We start from the raw sequence: 21962 nt of genomic DNA, 5'->3' as shown, positions 1-21962 counted from the left end.
TTCTAGGCATACCGGAAAAGGGAATATTAACCAGGCTCAACTCTTCTTTTGAAACGAACGACGTGAAAAGAGGTGGGCTTTTCTGTATCTGTGAGCTTTATAATCTCTAGATCACTTCTGATGGCCACTTCATGACAGTTTATCTCCTGTACCAAAAAAGATTTGTAGATTTTATTGCATCTAATGCATCCAAAGATTCTAGAGCAAAGAACCACTCTGTTCCTAGAAGGAAACAGACTGGCATCTAAAGTCAGCAGTAATACAGCTGTTTTCAACAACTGCAGGTAAAAAACCAATAGCCTGTAATTGGAGATGAAGGCCACTTACAGAAGACTAACATCACGGTAAGCGCCTACAGGGATGGACAAAATATACTGGAGAAGGAGAAAGAGGTTAGACAGTGATGAAGCACCAAGAGATGGGAAAATAAAATAGTATTATCTTGCTTCAAAGGCACTTTAGACTGCATATTCTATATAATTTTTCAGGGTAAGCACTTCATAGAGTTTTCACAAAATGCTATGGTAGTATGAATAGGATAACAATTGACAATGCCAATCTAAAAAAAAAAGTTTTCTCCTACATTTGATTTCTGGTAAAATGCAGTACAATACAATAGCCTGAGAACTGTTATTAAGGGAGAAGAGCTGTTAATATTCTGAATTAAAAAAAAAATATCACAATTCTCGGTCACCATATTGAAACATTTTTGTATGAGTATGGTGCATGGTAAGATGACATGCCTACATTCAATAAAGGAAAGTGAGAAATAAAGTTCCTATAGATTCTGTTTGATAGATACCTTACTAATCAAGAAACTTTGAAGGCTACTTTATCAACACAGTTTAGAAATAGGAACAAATTTGTGAAAAATAAGGCTTTGGGAGGAGTAAGAAATGTAATACTTTTCCATGTTTTAATTTCACAGTGTAATGTAATTTCACACATTTTAGCATTATACATGTAACCATAAGGCCAACCTACTTGCAGTTAAGGGCATGCTGCAAAGCCCACAAAATCAGGGAGTCATTTCAATTCTTCTCTGGTTTGGGGCTAACTGAAATGTGAACTAGTGAATTATTTTTGCCTGTGCTGATCATGTACATCTGTCAAATACTTAGCCATACATTTGTTTTACTATATTTTTGCATATATAGATTCAATAGCCAGTTTCCAGTATCTTCATGTGTACCAAGCCAGGCTAGGAGGTCTTTTTAGCACACTATTCAATAAAATTTCATAGTAGTAATGCTTAAGAGTGTTTCTTTACAACTGCTCCCTGAAAGGCCACCTCCATAGAACTCATTAATTCCTACCAAAACCTGTGAAATGGACAGAGAGAATGTCAAGAAAAATAGTGTTAAAAAAATAAACCCACACCATCAAATTCTTTTTTTCAAGATTTTTCTTTTATACAAAACCCCTTTTTATCGGAAGAACTGGACATTAAAAGTACTGCTTACACACATTTATGACATTTATCACAATTCAATCTACTTACATGGCTTCAGAGTTAAATAGGTCCAGCAGTCAAAAAGAAACCCTTAATGTCTAACATGATTTAGAGATAATTCTGTCATCACTAATTTTTTAGCCAATTCCTGAGTGCAACCCCCCCCCCCCTTTAATTTCAAATACTCTCTCATTCTTTATCCCCTTTTTCTAATGTAAACATGGCTTAATTTCTGGTTACACAGAAACATAAAAGTGCATGCAATGGGTGAGTAATGTTTATTTAAAAGATGTATGTAAGTGAGTAACTACTGTAAAGAATCATTATCTCATGTACTTACTATATGCATAAGGTAAATTACTATATATGCATATTCAGCTTCTAACAGTAGGCTTTGTATATGCATGAAATGGGAAGCATATATATAGCAGAATATCATAGAATACAATGCACTAAAAATGAACAAAATTTATGTATTTCCATTTCCATAGGAAAAGAAAAGTAGCAGGAATCAAGTTCACTATTTGCTTTTACCTAGAAGCACCTCTATACCTTATTAAAGTGCAGGAAATGAGAAATAGCTATCAGAAAAAGAAGGCTATAGATGAAACAGAAGGCACCTCAAGTTTATAGCCCTCTTTTGCTTCAAATAGTTTCAGACTTGATTCGTTTTATATTGCAGATAAGAACTTAAGAAAAAAGCATTACTCCATTTTATTAGTATCAGATTCCAACAGGGAATAAAGCCTTCATGACTTAGTATCAGGGTCTATCAGCTGACAGAATCTATCAGAGTGATCATCCATATTACTCAAAGGTCCTGACGCCATTTGCCGTTCTCAGAACTACTTGCCCTATTCAGCTCTGATGCTTTTGTGGTCTCTGCTTCACTTCTCACTTCTCCCCTGCCGTCACAAGTACAATTAATCAGCTAATCTTCGAGATGTCAAAATACATTCAGTCCTTCAGGCTATTTCCTCTCCTCAAGAAAAGCATTCTGTTCAGTAATCAGACAAATGTATTTGCCAATGCAAATGCAGCTTACACAAATTCTCTTTTCATTTGCAACACTGGTGTTTTCAAAAACACTATCAGTACTGTTGTATTACTCATGCTCTTCCATAAGAATTGCCCTTTTGTTCTAAACTACTCTTATTTGCAGTATAAATAGCTAGCTAAAGTTAAAAAGAAAAATAAGCAGCTAATAAAATTTGCCATAAGCTAACAAAACATTTCTCTTGGATTTAAAATATCAAAAGTAAAATTTCAATGAAAGCAGTAACTTTACTTAAAAAAAAAACAATCCCAAACTAAAACTAGCTATGGTGGGTTGAACTTGGTGGCTGCTAGATCTAGGCCACCCAGCCACTCTCTCACTTTGCCTCCTCAACTGGACAGGGGGAGAAAATAAGATGGAAAAGCTCATGGGTCCAGATAAAGATTGGGAGGTCATTTACTAATTACCGTCACGGGCAAAACAGACTTGACTTGGAAAAAATTAATTTGATTTATTGCAAATTAAAAATAGAGTACAATAGTGAGGAAACAAAGACAAAACCTAAAAATCCCTTCCTCCTAGTCCCCCTTCTTCCCAGGCTCAACTTCACTGTTTTGTTCCCAACTCCTCTACCTCCCGGGGAACAGGGTTGCAGCCAGTCCATAACCCTTTGTCTCTGCCGCTCCTTCCTCACACTTTTCTCCCGCTTCAACGCGGGGTCCCTCCCACAGGACAGTCCTTCACAAACTGCTCCTATGCAGGCTTCTCTCCACGGGCCACAGTTCCTGCCAGGAGCCTGCTCCTGCATGGGCTCTCCATGGGCCACAGTTTCCTTTAGGTCACCATCCACCTGCTGCGGTGTGGGGTGCTCCCAGGGCTGCAGTGTGGATATTGGCTCCACCATTCCCTGCAAGGGAATCTCTGCTCCGGCGCCTGGAGCACCTCCTCCCCTCCTTCTGCTCTGACCATGGTGTCTGCAGGGCTGCTTTTCACACTTTTTTCCTCAATGCTCTGTCTCTCTCAACTGCTGCACAGTGTTTTTGCCCTTTCTTAAATATGCTTTTACAGAGGCGCCATCAGTCTGGCTGAGGGGCTCAGCTGTGCCCTGCGGTAGGTCTGTTGGAGCCGGCTGGAACTGGCCATGTCTGGCACCTGCAGCCCCCCGCTGCCAGCACCTGGGCATGGACACCCCGAAACCGAGCACAATGTGCTTATAAGGTGATGAAAAGACATTCTGCTTAGTTATTGCTGCTTTTTTTTTTTTTCCTTTATTGAGATCTTGGAAATCATTCACATTTTTAAGCTGCTCAACATGTTCGGCACTTAGCAAATGAAAGTGATACCACCTCTCAAATCTGAAGCTTTGAGAGATGGTTTCTTACCAAAATGTTAAGATTTTACATAATATTTTACATAAACTGTGAGCAACTTTAAGAATCAACTCTGAAAGCAACGTGATTTTAGCTTACACAGGCTAATGAGCAGAAAACAAATATGACAGCTAGCTGCCTGTTTTCTAACTGACAATGCAAGTCAGGTTTAGCAGGACTTTCTTCACTCCCCCCCCCCCCCCGCCCTTCTGTTTTTTAAACTGAGCTGCATGGATAAAAACTCTAATCTTTCACTTCGAGCCTCTGCGTATTTCACTGACACAGGACACTACAGTAAACAAATTTAAGCTTTGAATTTGATTTATTTGAACATCTTGGAATTTTTCAGAGTTGTGAAATTACAAAAGTTTATGAAGAAGGCAGGGTTTGGTTTTTTTTAAAAGGGTGAATGCTATTCTAGGTTTCCCACTTCCTATCTGCATTAAGGAGAAGTGTTTAGAAGCACTTCAGGTTGAAAGCAGACTAAAGTCAGAGACATTGTTTATTTCTGATACCCCTTTCTTTAATCGGACATGCAATTAATTTTTATCAAATCCATGACCAAAAAAAGACACAGATATATCTGGAGCCCTGCAGAAACAAAAACATTTTACAAATGTCTGTTTCTGTGAAGGCTGGCAGGCCCACGTTGACAGGCACAGCCTTGCAGTTCAGTAAATATATAAATCTCTTCTTGTGGGTCTTGAAATACTTCAGCACTATGTAAACACTATAGGAAATCCAATATTATACTTTAAATGAATAACCTTGCTTTCTGTATAATCAGTTTCTTGATTAACAAGAACAATAACAAAACTGGAAATAGTTTCCTCTATTAAAAAATAAATCCATATTCCAAGACAGTTACAAAAAAAAGTATTCAATAGTTCAGAAGTGGCAGAATCAGGACTATTCACACAATAATAGTTTGATTCATTTTCCCATAAAATTTACTTAAAAGACAATAAATTTCCTTCTCCTCTCTGAATCCCTTTAACTCCAAGAATATGAGAAGGAAGGAACAGAGATATATAGAGGTTTATAGGTTGGGGAAATTAGCTTGCTTTCAAAATTTGACCAGATTTGTTTTCAACTACTACATAATTATAGCAACACAGAAAGCACTACTAATCTGACCTTAACACCAACACATATCTGTAGTGAGCAAGGCACTCTTCAAGACAAAGCGAGAGACATAGGACCAATAAAAGAAGTTTGGCTTGTATCTGCAGGTCTGAGGCACAAAATAAAGCAAAAACATGACAGAAAATTTATTACAGCTTTAAAATGTCAGTCTCACTTATATGTACTTATTTGAATTAGGATGCTAGCAGTTGACAAGGATTGTAGTGTAACATCTCATACAAAACTGCTGAGGTTTAAGGGTGAGGAATATTCGCAGTAACTGAAGATGCAATAAACAGTAAAATAACTTTCCTTAAAAAGAAAATAAAATATCTTTAACAGGATGATTTTAAAAATTATCTTTAAAGTTTATACAGGTGGAAGAAATTTTGATAAATTTTCACTGTTCTATGCCAAGGATATTAATTTTGTTTCATTATGTATGTATAAAACATTAAAGAGAAATTATCTCCTACATGTTTTTTTGATGCCCACTACCTTTAAAAGTTACTAATTGTTAAGGCCAGAAGGCACTTTTGCAGCTCCCTAGAGGCTACCACTGTTTTGTACAAGTTAAGGCATCATGCTACTCATCAGCTTACAATACACTGTGCCCAGTGCAGGACAGTGCCTTCAGACTTGGTGATTACATTATAAACCTATACTGCTCCAATCCCAGCTGTATTCTCCAAACTTTCAAAAGATAACTATTACTACTATATTTGTTGCAAACACAAGGTCAAAAGATAACTGATCCAAAAGCCCACAAGTTGTGTTATATCATTTTCTAGACTGTATAAAGCAAAGACTGAATAGCTACACATGTGCACACTCAAAAAAGTCCATAAGGACAATCACCCAAATAATCCATTGCCTTCTAACATAACACTTCATGTTATCTCAAATGCTACCTAGCAAAATACACAATTTATTATTTATGAATATTCTCCATTTAAACATTAAGATCAACATACCAAAACCAACTTACCAAACAACAGATTATGGCTAAAGTGTGCTTAACATCATTGTGGTTTAAGTGATGTCTGAGTATCAGAGTTTCCTAGACAATATTATGTCAGTATATGAACATGCTTAAATAATAGTAGGTCAGCATACAAACATGCTTAGAATAGAGCCGATAGGAAAAATATCAACTGTAGGGAAATAAACTTCCTTAGATTGCTTTTTAATGAGGAAAAGAAAGTGAAAAGTTAATGTATCTTTATTTAGACTATGAAAAAAGCTTTAATAATGTAAGATAAACTCTCTACAAGAACCAGTACAATAGCTAGGGTTATTTATTTTTGTAACAAGCTGACTTTCTTCTGTTCCCAGGTTCAATGAAGCACTTATTTACGTACATATTATTTGGTAATGGACCCTGGATCTAATCTGTCTGAAACATTAAAGCAACATGTTAAATATTTAGTTACTGTTTTTCACAAAAATGTGAAGGGAAATTGTGTCTTACAGTTTTAACACACATCACACATCTTACACTTGGATAAGTAGTAGCTGTGGCTTTCACTGCACAAGATGTAGGGAGCAGGTTAGAAAACTGACTGAAGAGTCAATAAAACAACTAGTTTGATTTTTATTTTTAAGGCAATTTCATTATTAGTAAAATTAGAAATAACTTTTTTGAAATGCTTGGTTGCCAAAGTACGTGTTGGAACCACAGTACTGTTAATGAATATTCAAAGTATAGTATGGAATAACATGGAAGTAAAATCATCTTATGTACAATACCATAAAAGTATGGAGCAACAGGAGACATGGATGCCTTCTGGATGAATATAAATGACAGAATGGGAAGCCCAGAGAAAGTTATTGCTGAAAAATTGTGCTATGGACCTTTTTAATGGGCATATCTTGCAAAAACATTTAAAGGATTTTATTCCATCATAGAGGAATGAAAATTTAAATCACTCATTACTTTTTTGGCTAGCATTTTAATCTTTTAAAAATATTTGTAGAAAAAGTAATAAAGGCAGACCCCACTGTACATTAAGGGTGGATTCCTGAGAAGTGAGGCAGTTAGCAATTTGTCAGATAAAGCAGTTTTTCCTCATCAGAATATGCATAACAGATGCATGTAGTGACTTAGAAAATACACATATTTAAATACACACAGGCAAAGTATGAAGGATGAAGCATGCAGGACGGAAAGAAAGGAGAAAATTACCAGGATTGTCACTGAAGTCCTACTTCTAACTAATACCTGACAATCACCTAATTTTTACAACTTTCATTGTGACTGATTTGATTCACCTGAGGATGAAAATGAAGATGGTGAAAATGTAACTACTCAGAAAAGAGGCAGAAGCCAAGTGTCACAGAAGATTTATATCAGGCCTTCGGTTTCCTAGAAGAAACAGTTGAGATCTTTTGAAACAGTGATCCAACCTGAAATGCCTACATCTACTTCAGTTGATGATCCTACTCCTGCCTTTTATCCCCGGTACTATAGATACTATCCCTGTGTATTTAAATTGTGTGCATGCACCCACCTGCTGTAACATTAATTCTTACAGGAAAAAACTGCTTTACTGTTAAACGCAGACACTTCATCTGTTACACTAGTAAAGGCTAGAAAACAGGGTAATGATTGGCAAAGCAGCTCTGAAACTATAAATAAAGCAGCAACACATACGAGAGTATTTCTGTCTGAGAAATGTATACATTAGAGAGGCTGACAAGTAAAATAAAGTTTTCAAGCAAGAATCAATTTAATATAGGGTAAAAAGCAATGAAAGAAACCTGCTTGGATGAGGTGGTTTAAGTGCATAGTTGATGAAAGAAAGCTCATGAGTTTTCATAGAAAACAATATCTGCAAAGAGCAATAAGCAAGATCCAGCACAAATAAGTGTCCTTTCCTCAGTTTATAATAAGGCTACATATTTTCTGTGCACTTTGATAAGCAGGGATAAAACAAAGCCCACCGCTGGGCTCCAGAGCCTGCAAGAACAGCAGCAGCAATTACATCAGTAACTCTTGGACTGGAGTTCTCTCTCCTCTGAACCTCCTACAATTCTGATTAATCATAAGGAAAGACTGACTAGCTACAACAAACAAAAGAAAACAGTCCCAGAATTTTTGGACTTTATATCTTTGTCTTTTTAACCTTTCCAATGTTTTGAAGAGCAAACAAGCAAAACTATTATTGATGCAAAAGCAAAACCGAAATAAATCAATGCTTTAATTGTAGTTCCTTTGAAAATCTAGGAACTAAATTTTGGGTCACAAATAACACAATGGTTTTCAAATTTTTCCTCTTCTGGAGACAATTTTTCTTCCACCTCCATTCCCCCAAAACGTTTAGGAACTACAAATACACTACACTTCAGATTAGTGCTTCTATCCTATGAAGTACATACAAAACTGTAGAAATCCTTTCAAGATGACTAAGTTTCAGAAAAAAGAAAAAAATATTTCAAAGCAATGAGATGAGTCCATGGCAAGAAAATACTGATTTTTACCTAGGTCCTCCCCTTGTCATTTCTTCTTGATTTTTATACATAAATCTACTTTAGCCTCTTCCCCAAAAGAAAATGAAGAATTATGCTACTAGTGGTATTTTGGATTGAAATAGGACAGCATGATGAAGCAGACACTCTTTCTACATTTAAGTTACTGTGTTGCTCTAAATTAATACTTTGTATATAATTTCCCATTACTAGAGTAAAAAAATTTCAACTTTGTAAACTATTTTCCATACACATTTCTTAATAAAGCCTGAAATGGGTTTTTTTTGGGTTTTTTTTTTTTCCTTGCTTCTTTACTGGATGTAAGCAGAGTTTTAGTAATGAGGTGAGATTTTATGAATTATGTTGCAAACTAGGAGAGCAAGAGAAAATAGCACTTTTCCATTCTACATTCATTCTGTTCATTGAACTTTGTAGTTACATTCAGAGCAGGATTTTCCAGTGCCTTCAGTTTTGACAGTGATTACACATGCTCTCTCACTATTAAAACTCCAACCTCCTTGATTATGTTCCCTAGCTGAAAAGTATTGTGAAAATAGGAAGTAATTTTAAATGATAATTTGGTGTATGTAAATAATTTCAATTATTAAAAGTCCCTGTTGAAAAGTTTTTTATTTTGTAAACCCAAGTTTTAGGCAGATGGTGTTGCAAAGTAATTCTGATAAAGTACCAGTGATATTGCTATTACTCACTCATATTGGTTTGCTATTTATTGGTTACCACAGCATTGTGACTGTATGCGCCAATATGTATGCATATACGTCTTCTAATAAAGAAGATTGCTATCCAGGACTTCATACAGATTACTGCAGTGGTCCTCTTACATATAGACATTTTTCATGTGAAGAGTTTTCTCTAGTCTTATGATAAGTTACATTTATAAATGTTTGTATCGATAACACAACCAAGTCTTATTCTTTCTCTTGGACCAGGTAGGAGAAGGAAGGGTAACTACAAGGAACTTTATGTAAGAACAGATATAAAAGTATCTCAATATTTTGGAAAAATGGTATTTCACTGACACAAACAGCATTTGCCTGAAATAAATGTGACAAGAAGTATCTGCTAAAGCAGAAAAATCTCTATCTATGCAAAACTATTTATGAGGCTCAAAACCAAATTTTATTCATTTCTATGAATGTTCAAATGTTTAAGCTAGCAATGTCTCATACTTTTCCTCATTTGTCCTTAAAAAGGAAAAGTAAGATCAGCCAAACCCAGGAACTTACAGCTTTATTAACTTTTTTTTTAAATAAAAAAAAGAAGGTAAGTATTATTTTGACATATTTGCAACAATGTTGTTAGAGCATTTCAAATTTATTTAGAATTTACCATTTGCAGACCAGACCTTCAACTTTTCAAAGATGGTTATTATCAAAGAATGCCAAATCTGATATTATGAATGTAAGGTTCTTGCAAGCACATACATACAACACTCAGTTTATAATCCTGAAACGGTAGGGGCACAGGCCACTACAGTTCACAGGCTGGAAATCAGGTAAGATTTTATACAAAGGTTATACAGAAGTGGGGCACCATAGTAGTAAGTCTAAACAGGAGAAACCAAAAAGTTTAATGAGTCAATTGCTTAAGATGTTTCAGATGTATTAGTGTTTTAATCACTTGGAATTGGAAGTCATATTTTGAAACATAACCAGTGCAATTGCAGACTGAGTAATAACATTTCAGCTGCTTCACCAGTACTTTTACAAGGAGTTTGAAGAAGAGACCAGCGTACCTATGAAGAAGTATGAATACACACACGGAACAATATTTTAAAATATTAAGCATACCTGTGTTCGCAGAATTTCACCTTTTGACAGTTGCATATCACCCGTCAACTCTTTCACAGTAATGCCTAGTGATTCCAGACGCTTGCTGAAGTAATTTGTCATTTCAGCTGCCAAAGCCTTCATAGGAGCAACATACACAATCTGCACCAAAAGGACACTCGCTTGATAAATGAGCAAACCCCACAATGTCGTTTGTTTCATGGCAACCATTACAAATCACAATTTATTGTGAAATATGATGCCAGGCGCTTACAGTGAAAAATCTTAATAGTGATATATGAAAAGTAGTTATCTTTGTTGGATAAGTGTGCAGCTGTTTAAAGGACAATGGATTTTGTTTACACAGCCTCATCACTTTGAAAATTGGTTCTGCATCAAAGCTAAATGCGTTTTCATAGCTTTTTACTCGCATAATAAGATTTTCAGAACACAAATAAGAATAGCTTTAACAATAATGAAGTAAATCAAAACCAGCCTTATCTTTGACTTGGAAAAGTGTAATACCCTTGAAAACTTCCTGATTTCATATTCCATGTATAACATATAATGGGTTTTCTCTTACAAGTTAAAAAGCTGTTACTTGGTTCATTAAACTCCTACCTTAAACTCATCCTTTTTGATAACACCATGCTGGACATGCTGGCGAATTTCATGAAGGACTGTCAGCATTGCAATGTTAGTTTTCCCAGCTCCAGTGGGGGCACAGATTAGCATGTTCTCATTTGTGTTGTAGGCAGTCTCGAAAACTATAGATTGGATTCGGTTTAGTCTTTTCATGCCTTTAAAAGCAAGTTGTCCAATCTGTTAAAACAAACAACACGCATATTTTGGATTTTTCATATATATATGTGTGTGTGTGCGCGCACACATATATTAATCATAAGAAAAAGAACATACGGTAACAAAACTCAGGATACCTGTTGAAGTCTATTTATTATTCCAAGGTTTTTATTCTGAGGCTACCGCTCCCAGTCAACCCTCAAATATTGAATCCATAAGGAAAACAAAATATAGCAGGATAACATCTATTAAAATTAATCAAAATCTTGAGGCTCATGCTATTTCAGCATTTAATTTGATTTTAATCAAGAGTGTGACCAAAACTAATATACAATAAAATAATGCCCTATTAATAATTAAACATCAGTAAAACAGCATTAGTCAGCTCAGAAGAACACACATCTTTAAGATGACAAACTACGACTACTCTAATGGAAGAAGAGGCAGCAATACACAGGAACCTGCTGAAGAAACAGATGATTTTAAAAATTATTTATGATTAATTTTGCGCAATACAGTTTAATTATGCAAACACACACACACGAATTCAGTAACAACCTTCTCTTTGTTTCTGAGGAAATCTCCATCTTGCAATTGTTAAATGTTCAGACCTTTCTCCAACAATACTTACAACACACTGCAACCTCCAGAAGGAGTATAAAACTTGTACGTGTAGTCCCAAATAAACTTTGAGAGTGTTTTCAAAAATTAAATTATATAGTTTATACAGGCAATTATAGTTCTTACAGTTTAATGCATATTTAAATCTTATAAAGTACAAATCATCAGTTATAAAAATGTCTTTTTCCTCCTGGTCTCTCTGAAAAATGAGATTTTCACCAAGAAAGAACTGCTGTAGACAGTTACAATTTCTGCATTTGGAGATTTTTGCAACTGAAGAACAGACACTTAAGATAGAAAATTAATATTCTAATAACTTGTTTTTTCTTAAGTTACTTTTCACAGACACTTAAAAGACTGCAGAACACAAAATTATTTCCTTTCTACAGATTTAATTACCTGCACTGCTTCTACTAATAATGATGAAAAGTACCTTACTGATATTTTTGATGATTATAATTTTTATTTTAATTGTAGGAAACCACAAAAATACAAATTCACTGTAAAGAACAGTGCTGAAAGCACCTTCTGAAGATCTCCCTTTCCATTATTTTGGGGGTTTTATTTAATTTACAGTCATTTGCTATGGTAATAGCCTCTCCAATACTAAAAATATTCTTACCAATTCTTTCCAATACAAAGCAAATTATTTGAGCAGGACCCAATTTATTACTACCTCAAGTAATGCAAGCTTAGGAATGAGGGCTTCATCAGCTATTATAATAGACTATTTTTTTTTTTAACTTTGCGACAAACAGCACTAGGTCTGTCTATCACTTTGCTGCAGGTTCTTGGTAGTAGCCTCATGTGAGAGGCTGAGATACAAATTACAAATTTAGGTTAATACACCATTTTCACAATACATGACAATGCTCTACTCTTAAATGTAGAGGAATGGCATACTTAATGACTGGCCAACTGTAGTTTTATTCTAGAGGACTTCAAATATTAAAAAACAACATCCATTGATATAAAAGTCAATGAAAATGCTATGCAATCAACACACTATTGCTTTTCAATTTAGCAGTACCTTTGTCTTAGCAAAGCTTTCAGGCTGAAAACTTCTTATGCAACATTGAAAAAAGAAGTTCCATTCAAATCATGGATTGCATTTGTATTTATAGGACTGACACATCCCAAATACATTCAAATACCTATTCTAAACTGTTAAGTGTCTTTGGTGAAGAAACAAAAATAAACGTATCTAATGCAAGTACTTCCAGTACTTTTCATCAAGTTTCTTTAATTTTTTTAAGTGGCTGAATTTCAGGATTACAACAGTTTTCACTATTAATGTTCTTTCAGTTTATTCTGCTTGCAGAATTGCAGGGGGAAAGCTTATTTGTTTTGCACTGAGTTTTGTATACATAATGTTTACTTGGTGTATCATCTTCAAAATTAATTTCATCTTCATGAATGAGACTATTATAAAACGTTAATGGGTTTCCTGGGGACCTGCTGATTACATTAGTGCTATCAGGGTTCAATCAACTATTCTTATGGCCTCCTTAGTAATTTTAGGTTTCTAATTTGCCTGTTACTTCATCTTGAGATTTCTTGACAAATCTTTGAACAGGGTTATATTTTTCCTTTTCCCTCCCATTCCATCTAATTTGTTTTAGAAGCTATTATAAACACTGTAAAGTTCACACTGATAAACACTGTAAACAGTGTTTATAATAAAGGATCTACGGAGAGAACCTCACAAACACAACTGGTGATTACAGAATTGAACTAACAAAACACTACATTGCACAATACATGTATTATTTAAAGAAGTAGATTTTAAATAAAGTCTGGTTTAAGTATCTTCAGAAAAGAATGACATGAATTTTTCACAGTCACACAGTTGAACACATGTGGCTTTACATATACAGGTGTCCTTACAGTCGTGTGAATATTAATACCCTTAAATAAAGTATGTCTTTAAGTGTTTTCTTAAACTATGGCCTGTAGGAATATATTGTTCCAGTTTCTCTTAATCTTTAAGTGGGCAGTGTAAGACATCTTTTTCCTCTACATTTAGAAGAAATTACATATACTATAGCCCTGGGACATGCGATTGTTAGCAAAAATAATTAAATATTTAGAAAAATAAAAATAATTTCCAGTCTCTTTGCCTATTGGAAAGTAGTAACACCATGGACTAAGACTGACTTGGTAAGCAGCAGTAAATAAACAAATGTTCCAGAAGCACCAGAGGAAGCTGTGTAACATGTTAGAAAAACAAACCTCAGCTTGTTTTCTGGAAAGATGCTAAGCCTACTGAAACAGGAACATTAAGGGTGGAATAAAGGTTAGTAAAAAAAATAAAAGCCATAAAAGCCTGGTTAAGAACTATAAGTATTTTTTTTTAATAATGATATTCTGACCAGAATCTAACACTGATTAATTTTCAAGCAACTCAAAAGAAAAATGCAGGCACTGACAAATCAATACACAACATTCACCATCACAATATACAGTCAATGCAAAGTAGTCTTTGAAAGGTGACTCTGCAGGAATATATTAAAGATTAAAAAAGCTACAAGACAAAGGAATTCCAGAGAAAAACAGTATCTTAAGATTTCTTCAAACCAACTCCCCATTTGTTTAAAAAAATATTACAGGTTACCCTTCCCCAAAACTTCATTTTATTCCAAAGAGTAAGTACAAGTGCATCATCCAAAAACAGTAGTTCTACCCTTAAAAATCGGTACAAAAAAAAATGGACAGTGGACAGAAATTCAACAGTATAGATAGAAGTCCACAGTTTGATAAATGTACTAGAAGATTTGCTTTTTCAATTTGTCATTTGTACAAACTACCTAGTTTGAAAGCTGCAAACAATTTTTTTCTGTCTGGCATATTAATGTCAGTCAAGACTTCTACAGACCAATTATTTTGCAGATAAACTAGTGAAATCTCTTCTTGCTTAAAGGACTGGCAGCCACTGGATGGCAGAATCTCTTTTTTACTGAAGGTGAATGAGATGCAACATTCTTCAGCTTTCTATTCCACAGCTGATTTATCCCTAGAATTCTACACAAACCACAGGAAGTTTAAGGAAAATACAATCTGAATGCTATTCTCAACAAACACAGTTTCATGCCTAAAATGGTGCCATTTTTACATAAGCATGAATCAATGTGAAAGACCACTGAGAAGCAACTCTTTCCACAAACCAGATGATACTCAAGGCAGCTCTGATATGAATGTACAAAACCTTTATTTTTACTTCAGTAAGCTTTCCAGTTCTTTCCCAAGGAATTTACTATTACAACTAATGCATTTATGAGTAAATGAGATTACACTTCATGAAGATATTCTAAATTAGTCATTTCATTAAAAAGATATTTGTGTGTTGGTGCTCTAACAGCAATTTAAAAATAGGAAAAACCTGTTAAAGTCATTAAAGTAATATTTGTGAATGAGTCCATACGACTCAGTTTGCAGGCAAGCTACAGCTCAGAAACACAACTGCTTTAACAACACGGCAGTAACAGTGTCTGTTTGAATTAGCACAGGCCATCAGCACTTTAGACAGAGTTTGAGTCATGCAATTCATTAGCCAGACCTTGTAATTCTACAGAGTTTAATAAATATGACACAGAAGATACTCACTTTTTTCCCAAGGCATACCTGCGAAACCTGCTGTGGTCTGTCTATGGTCTATAGCGCTCTCTCTCACCCAGAACAAAAGGGTGCTGACTACAAGTTCCACTAAGAGCTGAGATCTTCTTTCACTCTCCTATCACTTTATGCATTAACACTAGTTGACAGAACCAGCTTGTCAGATGCAATTAACCTCAGTATCACAAATTTTCACTTGGTGACCCAATGTGCTCTTAAGTCAACTTCAAGGTACAATGCCAGCATTTTAGTAGCAGCTTCTAAATTCAGTATTGGCATGCATAGACATAGCATAATATGTCTTATCTAATCTATCCAGAGCTACGCTAGAAAAAACCTGAAACTTATTAAATTCTCAGCAATTTATCCAGAAGATATGTTTGGGTGTTATCTCCCTTAGAATTTTCATATTTTATTGATTTATCTACAGGACAATGTCTTTATATTCCTCATTCTAAAAGAGATTCTTGTCCACATTAATTCTTCCAGTTTTCATGTAATACTAGACAAATTTTCTCATGGTCTGAAATAAAGAAATGTTAGTCATCTATACTAATTTCCATAGCATAAACCCACCTAAAATAAATATTCTATGATGATGACTTCTGTCGTACCATAACAAAATAATAAGACTACTACTCATTTATCATAAAGATAATCCATTGCACTCATAAACCAAGTTTAAACTTTCAGCATTTTCCCTAATCATTGCCTTAATTTTAAATGTAGATATATTTTAATCAAAGTACCTTATATATTTCAGGTGCAACAAATCCCATTCTGTAGTCAGTTGTTCTATTGCACTTTCAGTTAAAACGATAATTGATCTAACTGGTAATAACATGACTAATCCATGCTGTTCTAAAGAAAATCCATGAAATTCAGGAAATGAAGTTCAGATCTCCCTCATCCTGACATATAAATAATCTCTAGGTCATCTTTCCCCTTTGCTGTGTTTTAACCAACAACATTCCAAAGCACATATCTATGCATACACACTCATACACACACAGACACAAATGTGCATCTGTATATATATGTATACACACATACACATTTTAATAAATACATTCCCACTATCCCTCCAAATTAAGGACATTTAGTAGTTCCCCCTACTTTCTAATTATGCATGTATACACTTAAAGCACTTTTGTGCCAGTGTAAATCTTATTTTGTTACTGAAGGTACTCTCAGAAATAAACACAGATATTATACCTGGGGACTTCCACAGTCTCCCTCTCCTGATAGTATTTTTCATATTCTCTACTTCCGTGGAGGTGGTTGCTCATGAGATTTAGGAATAATAATAAATAAAAATACAACTATACAAATACCATAAAGGTAAAATTATTTTTATATTATCTTAGGATAATGCCCCAAAGACTGAAATGTTGTCCTTCAAAACGTGTATATACATTTTAAGCAAAGGCTTGTAATATGTGAAAGAAAAACTGCAAGATGTTTGTATCTGCTCCATTTAGCACCAAATCATATCAGTGAGATTTCATTGGACTTGGGGGGACAATTTTTGTAGCAACAGGTAGCATACACAAAGATGTGAAAATTATACAAGCGTACCAAATAGAGCTTAGGATCGGCTTTGGGCCATAATCAGCATCACAATTTCTTCAAGTAAGTACAAATTATGTCTCATCCAAAGTGTAGTACCTGAAGAGTTATGTGCTATAAAGGAAGCTTGGAGTAAAACCCGTTAGACAGATGCAAGTAACAAAAGGCACCAGAGAACCAGCAGCTGGTTTCAAAGCTATATGTGCTCCAAGTGACTAGACTAGAACTAAAAGCAATTCTTACATGGCATGGCTATCCATGTCACTATTAGTGGTAATCACAGATTGCAGAATCATTTAGGTTGGACATCATCCAACCCCCCTGGAGATAGTCCAACCCCCCAGCTCAAAGCAGGATCATGTCTGTCAGGTGGCCCAGGATTGTGCAGTTGGGTTTTAAATATCTCCAAGGATGGAGACTCCACAACGCCTCTGGGCAAGGTGTACCAGTGTTCGACCACCTCACTGTAAAAAAATTACTTCCCTGTGTTCAGATGAAATTTCATGTGTTTCAGTTTGTGCCCATTGCCTCTGGTGCTGTCACTGAGCACCACTGAGGACAGTCTGGCTCCGTCTTTGTTAATCATTCTCACATCAGGTATATATATACACACGTGTAAGATTTCCCCTGAGCCTCCTCTTCTTCAACTCTCTCAGCCTCTCCTCACATGAAAGATGGTCCAGTCCCTTAATTAGATTAAGAAGCCAGAAGAAATTCCTAGAAATGACTGATAAAGAACCATAAGGGTAAAATTATACTCTGACATGCTATAGAACACAGAATCACAGCCCATGAGACTTTCCCGAGTATGTTTTTAATTTGAATGAAACATCATCTTTTAGAAGACTATGAAGTCTTGATTTTTAAAATTATCACCACATTCACTGGTTAATGCAATAGGTATTTAAGTAGCAGTAGCCATGAGAAACCAGGGAAATTTTCAGACTTCCAGGTTATATTAGTTTAATGACAACTCAAAACAAACACTGCAAAATTTTCCTAGATTCCGATAGAGAGTTCACAAGAATAAAAAACTATCCTGGGAGGTGGAGTAAAAAAAAAAAAGTTCATTATATATGAAAGAATTACCTCTGCTTAAAGGTATCATAGCACACAAACTCTGAAAATTGTTATGGTTTTACTTTATTTGGAATGCTCCCTTTAAATCCTGATTAAACATTTCCCCTCCAGACTTTCAGACTTCATGTTTGCCAAGATACCGAAACTGTTATTTTTCTGACAGTTATTCAGTTCTCAGAAATGTGAAAATTCTGGACAGCTCGTAACAGCGAGTGCTCTTCAACAAACAAACTTTCATCACAGAAGAACCAGTCTCCATCCAGAGGAAGTCCAGAACAGTTCCAATAAAAAACAAATTGCAGAGAAATCTAGTAGTACATTAGTCTCCTACTAATTATGGTAACATAGGCACTCCTGAAAAAAAGCAGCCAATTAAAAAAAGAAGTAAAAATCAAAGAATAAAAAACCCCCATGTCTGGGGTGGGGTTTTTTTGCTTGTTTTTTTTTTTTTTTTTTTTTTTTAAAATCATCAGTCCTACCATCTGCTCTCTTGAAGAAAGAGGAGAGATTTATTCAAAAGCAATAGTTTTTAGAGAAAATATTTAACTTCATATACGACAGCTAAGGGCTAACATGCCTGAAGTAATTTCAACAAAAATCCTTTTAAGTCTATAAATACATTGCCACCAACATTATTTAACTATTCTCTTAACGAGCTATGCTATACAAACAACTGCAGCAGTCATACCTTTTCTATAGATTTCTGAATTATTCAACCACTTATTGTTGTATTAAAAATAGAACACTGAGAAATATTCTTTGGTTCAATGTATAGATTAAAACCAAAAACTACTGCATGTATAGACCCAAAATCATTTTGATGGAAATGATGGGAGAGCACCACAGCTCCAAGGCTTCCACTGCTCTGAGTTAAAACACTGAAACAGCTTGGGCAATCTCCTCCCCTCACTGGGAGAATTGTTGGGTTCCTCAGCCTAGTTATAATATGACAAAAGATTATAGACAGAATTATTATACCCTCTGGTGATTTGATTTGAGGAAATGGATAACAAAGTGTTTCAGAAAGATTTTTCCATAAGAGCAACTATTTCTACAGCACAACAAATATACATTAATTTTGGCATCCAAACAGGCACACAGGCAAGATTCTGATTGCATTGACACTATTGGAAACTGAAAAGTATCTGATGTCAAGAGAATTATTTCAGATTATAGCAATGAAACGGAGATCAGAACACAGCCTCCTCTTAGAGCTTTCTGATGCCATTTGTAAATTACACACAAAAATTACCCTGAAGTAATGCAGCCAGTAGGAAAATAGCAAAAGGAAAATTGGCAACAGTTGTAGCATTTCCTAATAGCATCAGAAGTTAAAATTTTATGAGGATAGAAGGATTTGAGTTTAATTTGCTCCCATTTCATCCATTTTAACAGTATCAAATAAAGAGGGTTTTCTTCCTTTAAAATTTAAAAATAACTTAATGCTATACAAAGCTAAGAGCATGGAAGAGTGAAATACAAAAATCTCTATGAAGTTTAAAGCATTTTAAATGTTGTTGCCCTTGACAGCAAGGTTCCTCCTGGACTGCTATGTATTGACACCTCCACTACCACCATCTCCTTGACTTTTCTAGATGGAGCAATGAGGAAACTAATGTTTATAATGCCACAGCCTACTCTACAGGTTTCTGGGTTTTTTCAATTCAGAGAATGCTCTCATAATGTCTTACACTTCTATACAACTAAAACAGACTCCTAGCTCTGCTGATGGCATATTGCTCCCTTAATTTATTCCCCTGGGGAAAACACAGTGTGTCTCTTTAAAAGGAAAGAGGGGAAAAAAAAAAATCACTGTTAGAGGCACACTGTCTCAAAAGTAACTATAATCAAAATGTTAATACAGAAAAACCTTTTCTAGTAATTCAAGAATATAGACACACAAAGGGAGAAACCCAACAAATAAGAAGGAAAGATAACGAGGGCATCATGAAAGGAATTACATCAATTCTGGCCATTGGTGAGAAAAAAAGTTACTCTACTAACACACAGCATAAAAACTGAAGCCCTTTTACACAACCAATATAAAATGGTTTTAGCTAACTTTTCCCAAATAAAGAGATTATGATAGTATACAAAAATACACATATTTGAAAGTTGAATTCTTGCATGAATCACCATTTCTGAACTAGTTGGCAGAATTTTGAAACAACTGCATCATATCAAGAGAGATCTAATTTATTCTTTTTCTTCCATATTCTTGTTCCAGTTTTGAAAGAATATGTCACTACTAACAATTAAAAAAAAGGGAAAAAAAAAGAAAAAATATTTCTAAGCAGTAAGTTGTCTTCATGAGGGCATACATTCATCTCAAAAAACATGTGGCTACTGCAACTAGCCTAGACAGATAATTGGAAAATCTAGTAGGGATGGAGAGTACTAACAGAAAACAGCAGATAGTTTTTGGCCAAACCTGAAAAATGGTGACCATGAGGAAGAGACAGACATTAGACAAAAGGGATCAAAGTCCAGAGATTCCCATACCACACAGACTTATCTGAATGATTGAGGTATGGGTCAGGATAAAGACACAAAACTTTCTAAAGGGCTGCATTTGGGCATTTCCATTCAGCAATTCTCAAGATTTAGATTAATGGAAATTAAGACACTGAAAACTAAAGAATCACAAAACCTGAAAAGTTGATGAAGAAGATAGTTCTTGCTTTGCAAACAGCACTACAGATTTAACAGAACTTTCACACGTACTTTGAAAAGGAAACATGCTGCAGGTTACAACTGGACCAGACTTTTTGTTTTGTTGCTGTAGTAGTCATTGATATGCAAAACAGTCTTTTTTCTGATGTAGGCAAATTACTGATGCAAAACTCAAGAGAGGCATTCTTATTTAAAGATACATTTGACAAAAAGCCAAAAAGTCTCCATCTAAGGAGTATGTATAGCAGGGAGACAGACTCATGCTTAGAGGTCCAGAAGGACAAAGGTCCACAGGTGTCAAAAGCAAGGGGAAGAAGAATCAGGAACACAGGAAATTAACTCCTACGTTGTCTCAGATGACTCAGAAAAAATCCCCATCCTTTTCAGATTCGGGGAACAAAAGCAGAGAAGGAAGAATATTTGCGTAGAAGTTTCCTTCATTATACTATGTTCAATGAGAAGTAATTCCTATGAATGGCTAAATAAAATCTTCTTCCTCTATATTTTGTTTTCTGCAAATGAAAAGTTCCTATTTCACTTCTCCAGATTAATTTCCAACATGCTACAGAAGAAAGAAATGGTTTCTACTATTATAATTGTTATTATTATTATACAAAGCACATCTATTTATTCATATAAAAAGAAAAAATAACTCCACTCTTATTTGATGTGTTCAGTTCCAATATTCTAACTGAGATATTAAGTGGTAGAATAATCCCAATTTTCCAATTAGAATTCAGAAAAAGTATTTTGTTAGAATAAGACATAAACCACACACACAAAAATTGGTTTCCTGCTTTAGGAGACTTTGAATTACTTGTTGCTCCCTGTTGTTCTGCAGACTTCAAAAATTTTAAAACTTCCACTATATCAGCAGTTACCATGTGATCTTGAGGTTAATGGAAACTGCAAGTCTGAGATGAATTGCCTATCAGATATAAAGTCAATATTTTAGTAATGTAGCTCCTCCATCCCAAAATGTTTTAAAAATATTTAGAACGATTATGTGATTTCTAACTGAATCCCTTGATGGACAATCTCAGTCCCATTTCTATTACTGAAAGACCTGGGACATTCTTATCCTAGATACGAGATTCATGTTGCAAGGAGAATACTGAAACTTGTGCTAATTAAAGACAAGCAATAAAATCAGACAAACTGTAATTTGTCTGAAGTATTTTCAGTAAGAGTTAATCTTTAAAATGTTACAACATATCAGAATTAGCATATACTTCCCTCATCTTTGAAAAGTCTCACTTTGAGATTACATTTCTTAAAAATGAAAAACAATTTTGGTCTTGAGAATAATTTTAATTAGAATTTAAAATACTATCCTGTATTTCTCTTTAAATTGAAAACCCATTACTTCTAAGAATGAAAGCTTGCCTTCAGGTATGCTACCA

General features: G+C 34.8%; 1 protein-coding gene across 1 annotated transcript in view; it reads right to left on the bottom strand.

Moving 5' to 3' along the window:
* Positions 1 to 21962, bottom strand: part of ASCC3 (activating signal cointegrator 1 complex subunit 3) — a 270969-nt gene that overhangs the window by 198402 nt on the left and 50605 nt on the right. The window contains exons 8-9 of the mRNA XM_059828883.1: positions 10825 to 11025; positions 10225 to 10365 (exon numbers count right to left, since the gene is read on the bottom strand). Coding sequence (XP_059684866.1) covers positions 10225 to 10365; positions 10825 to 11025 — 342 coding nt within the window. The remainder of the gene's footprint in view (positions 1 to 10224; positions 10366 to 10824; positions 11026 to 21962) is intronic.

Source organism: Gavia stellata, chromosome 2, assembly GCF_030936135.1.
Source record: "Gavia stellata isolate bGavSte3 chromosome 2, bGavSte3.hap2, whole genome shotgun sequence".
NCBI lineage: Eukaryota > Metazoa > Chordata > Aves > Gaviiformes > Gaviidae > Gavia > Gavia stellata.
Note: the sequence above shows the minus strand (reverse complement) of the source record. Positions and strands in the feature narration are given on the sequence as shown.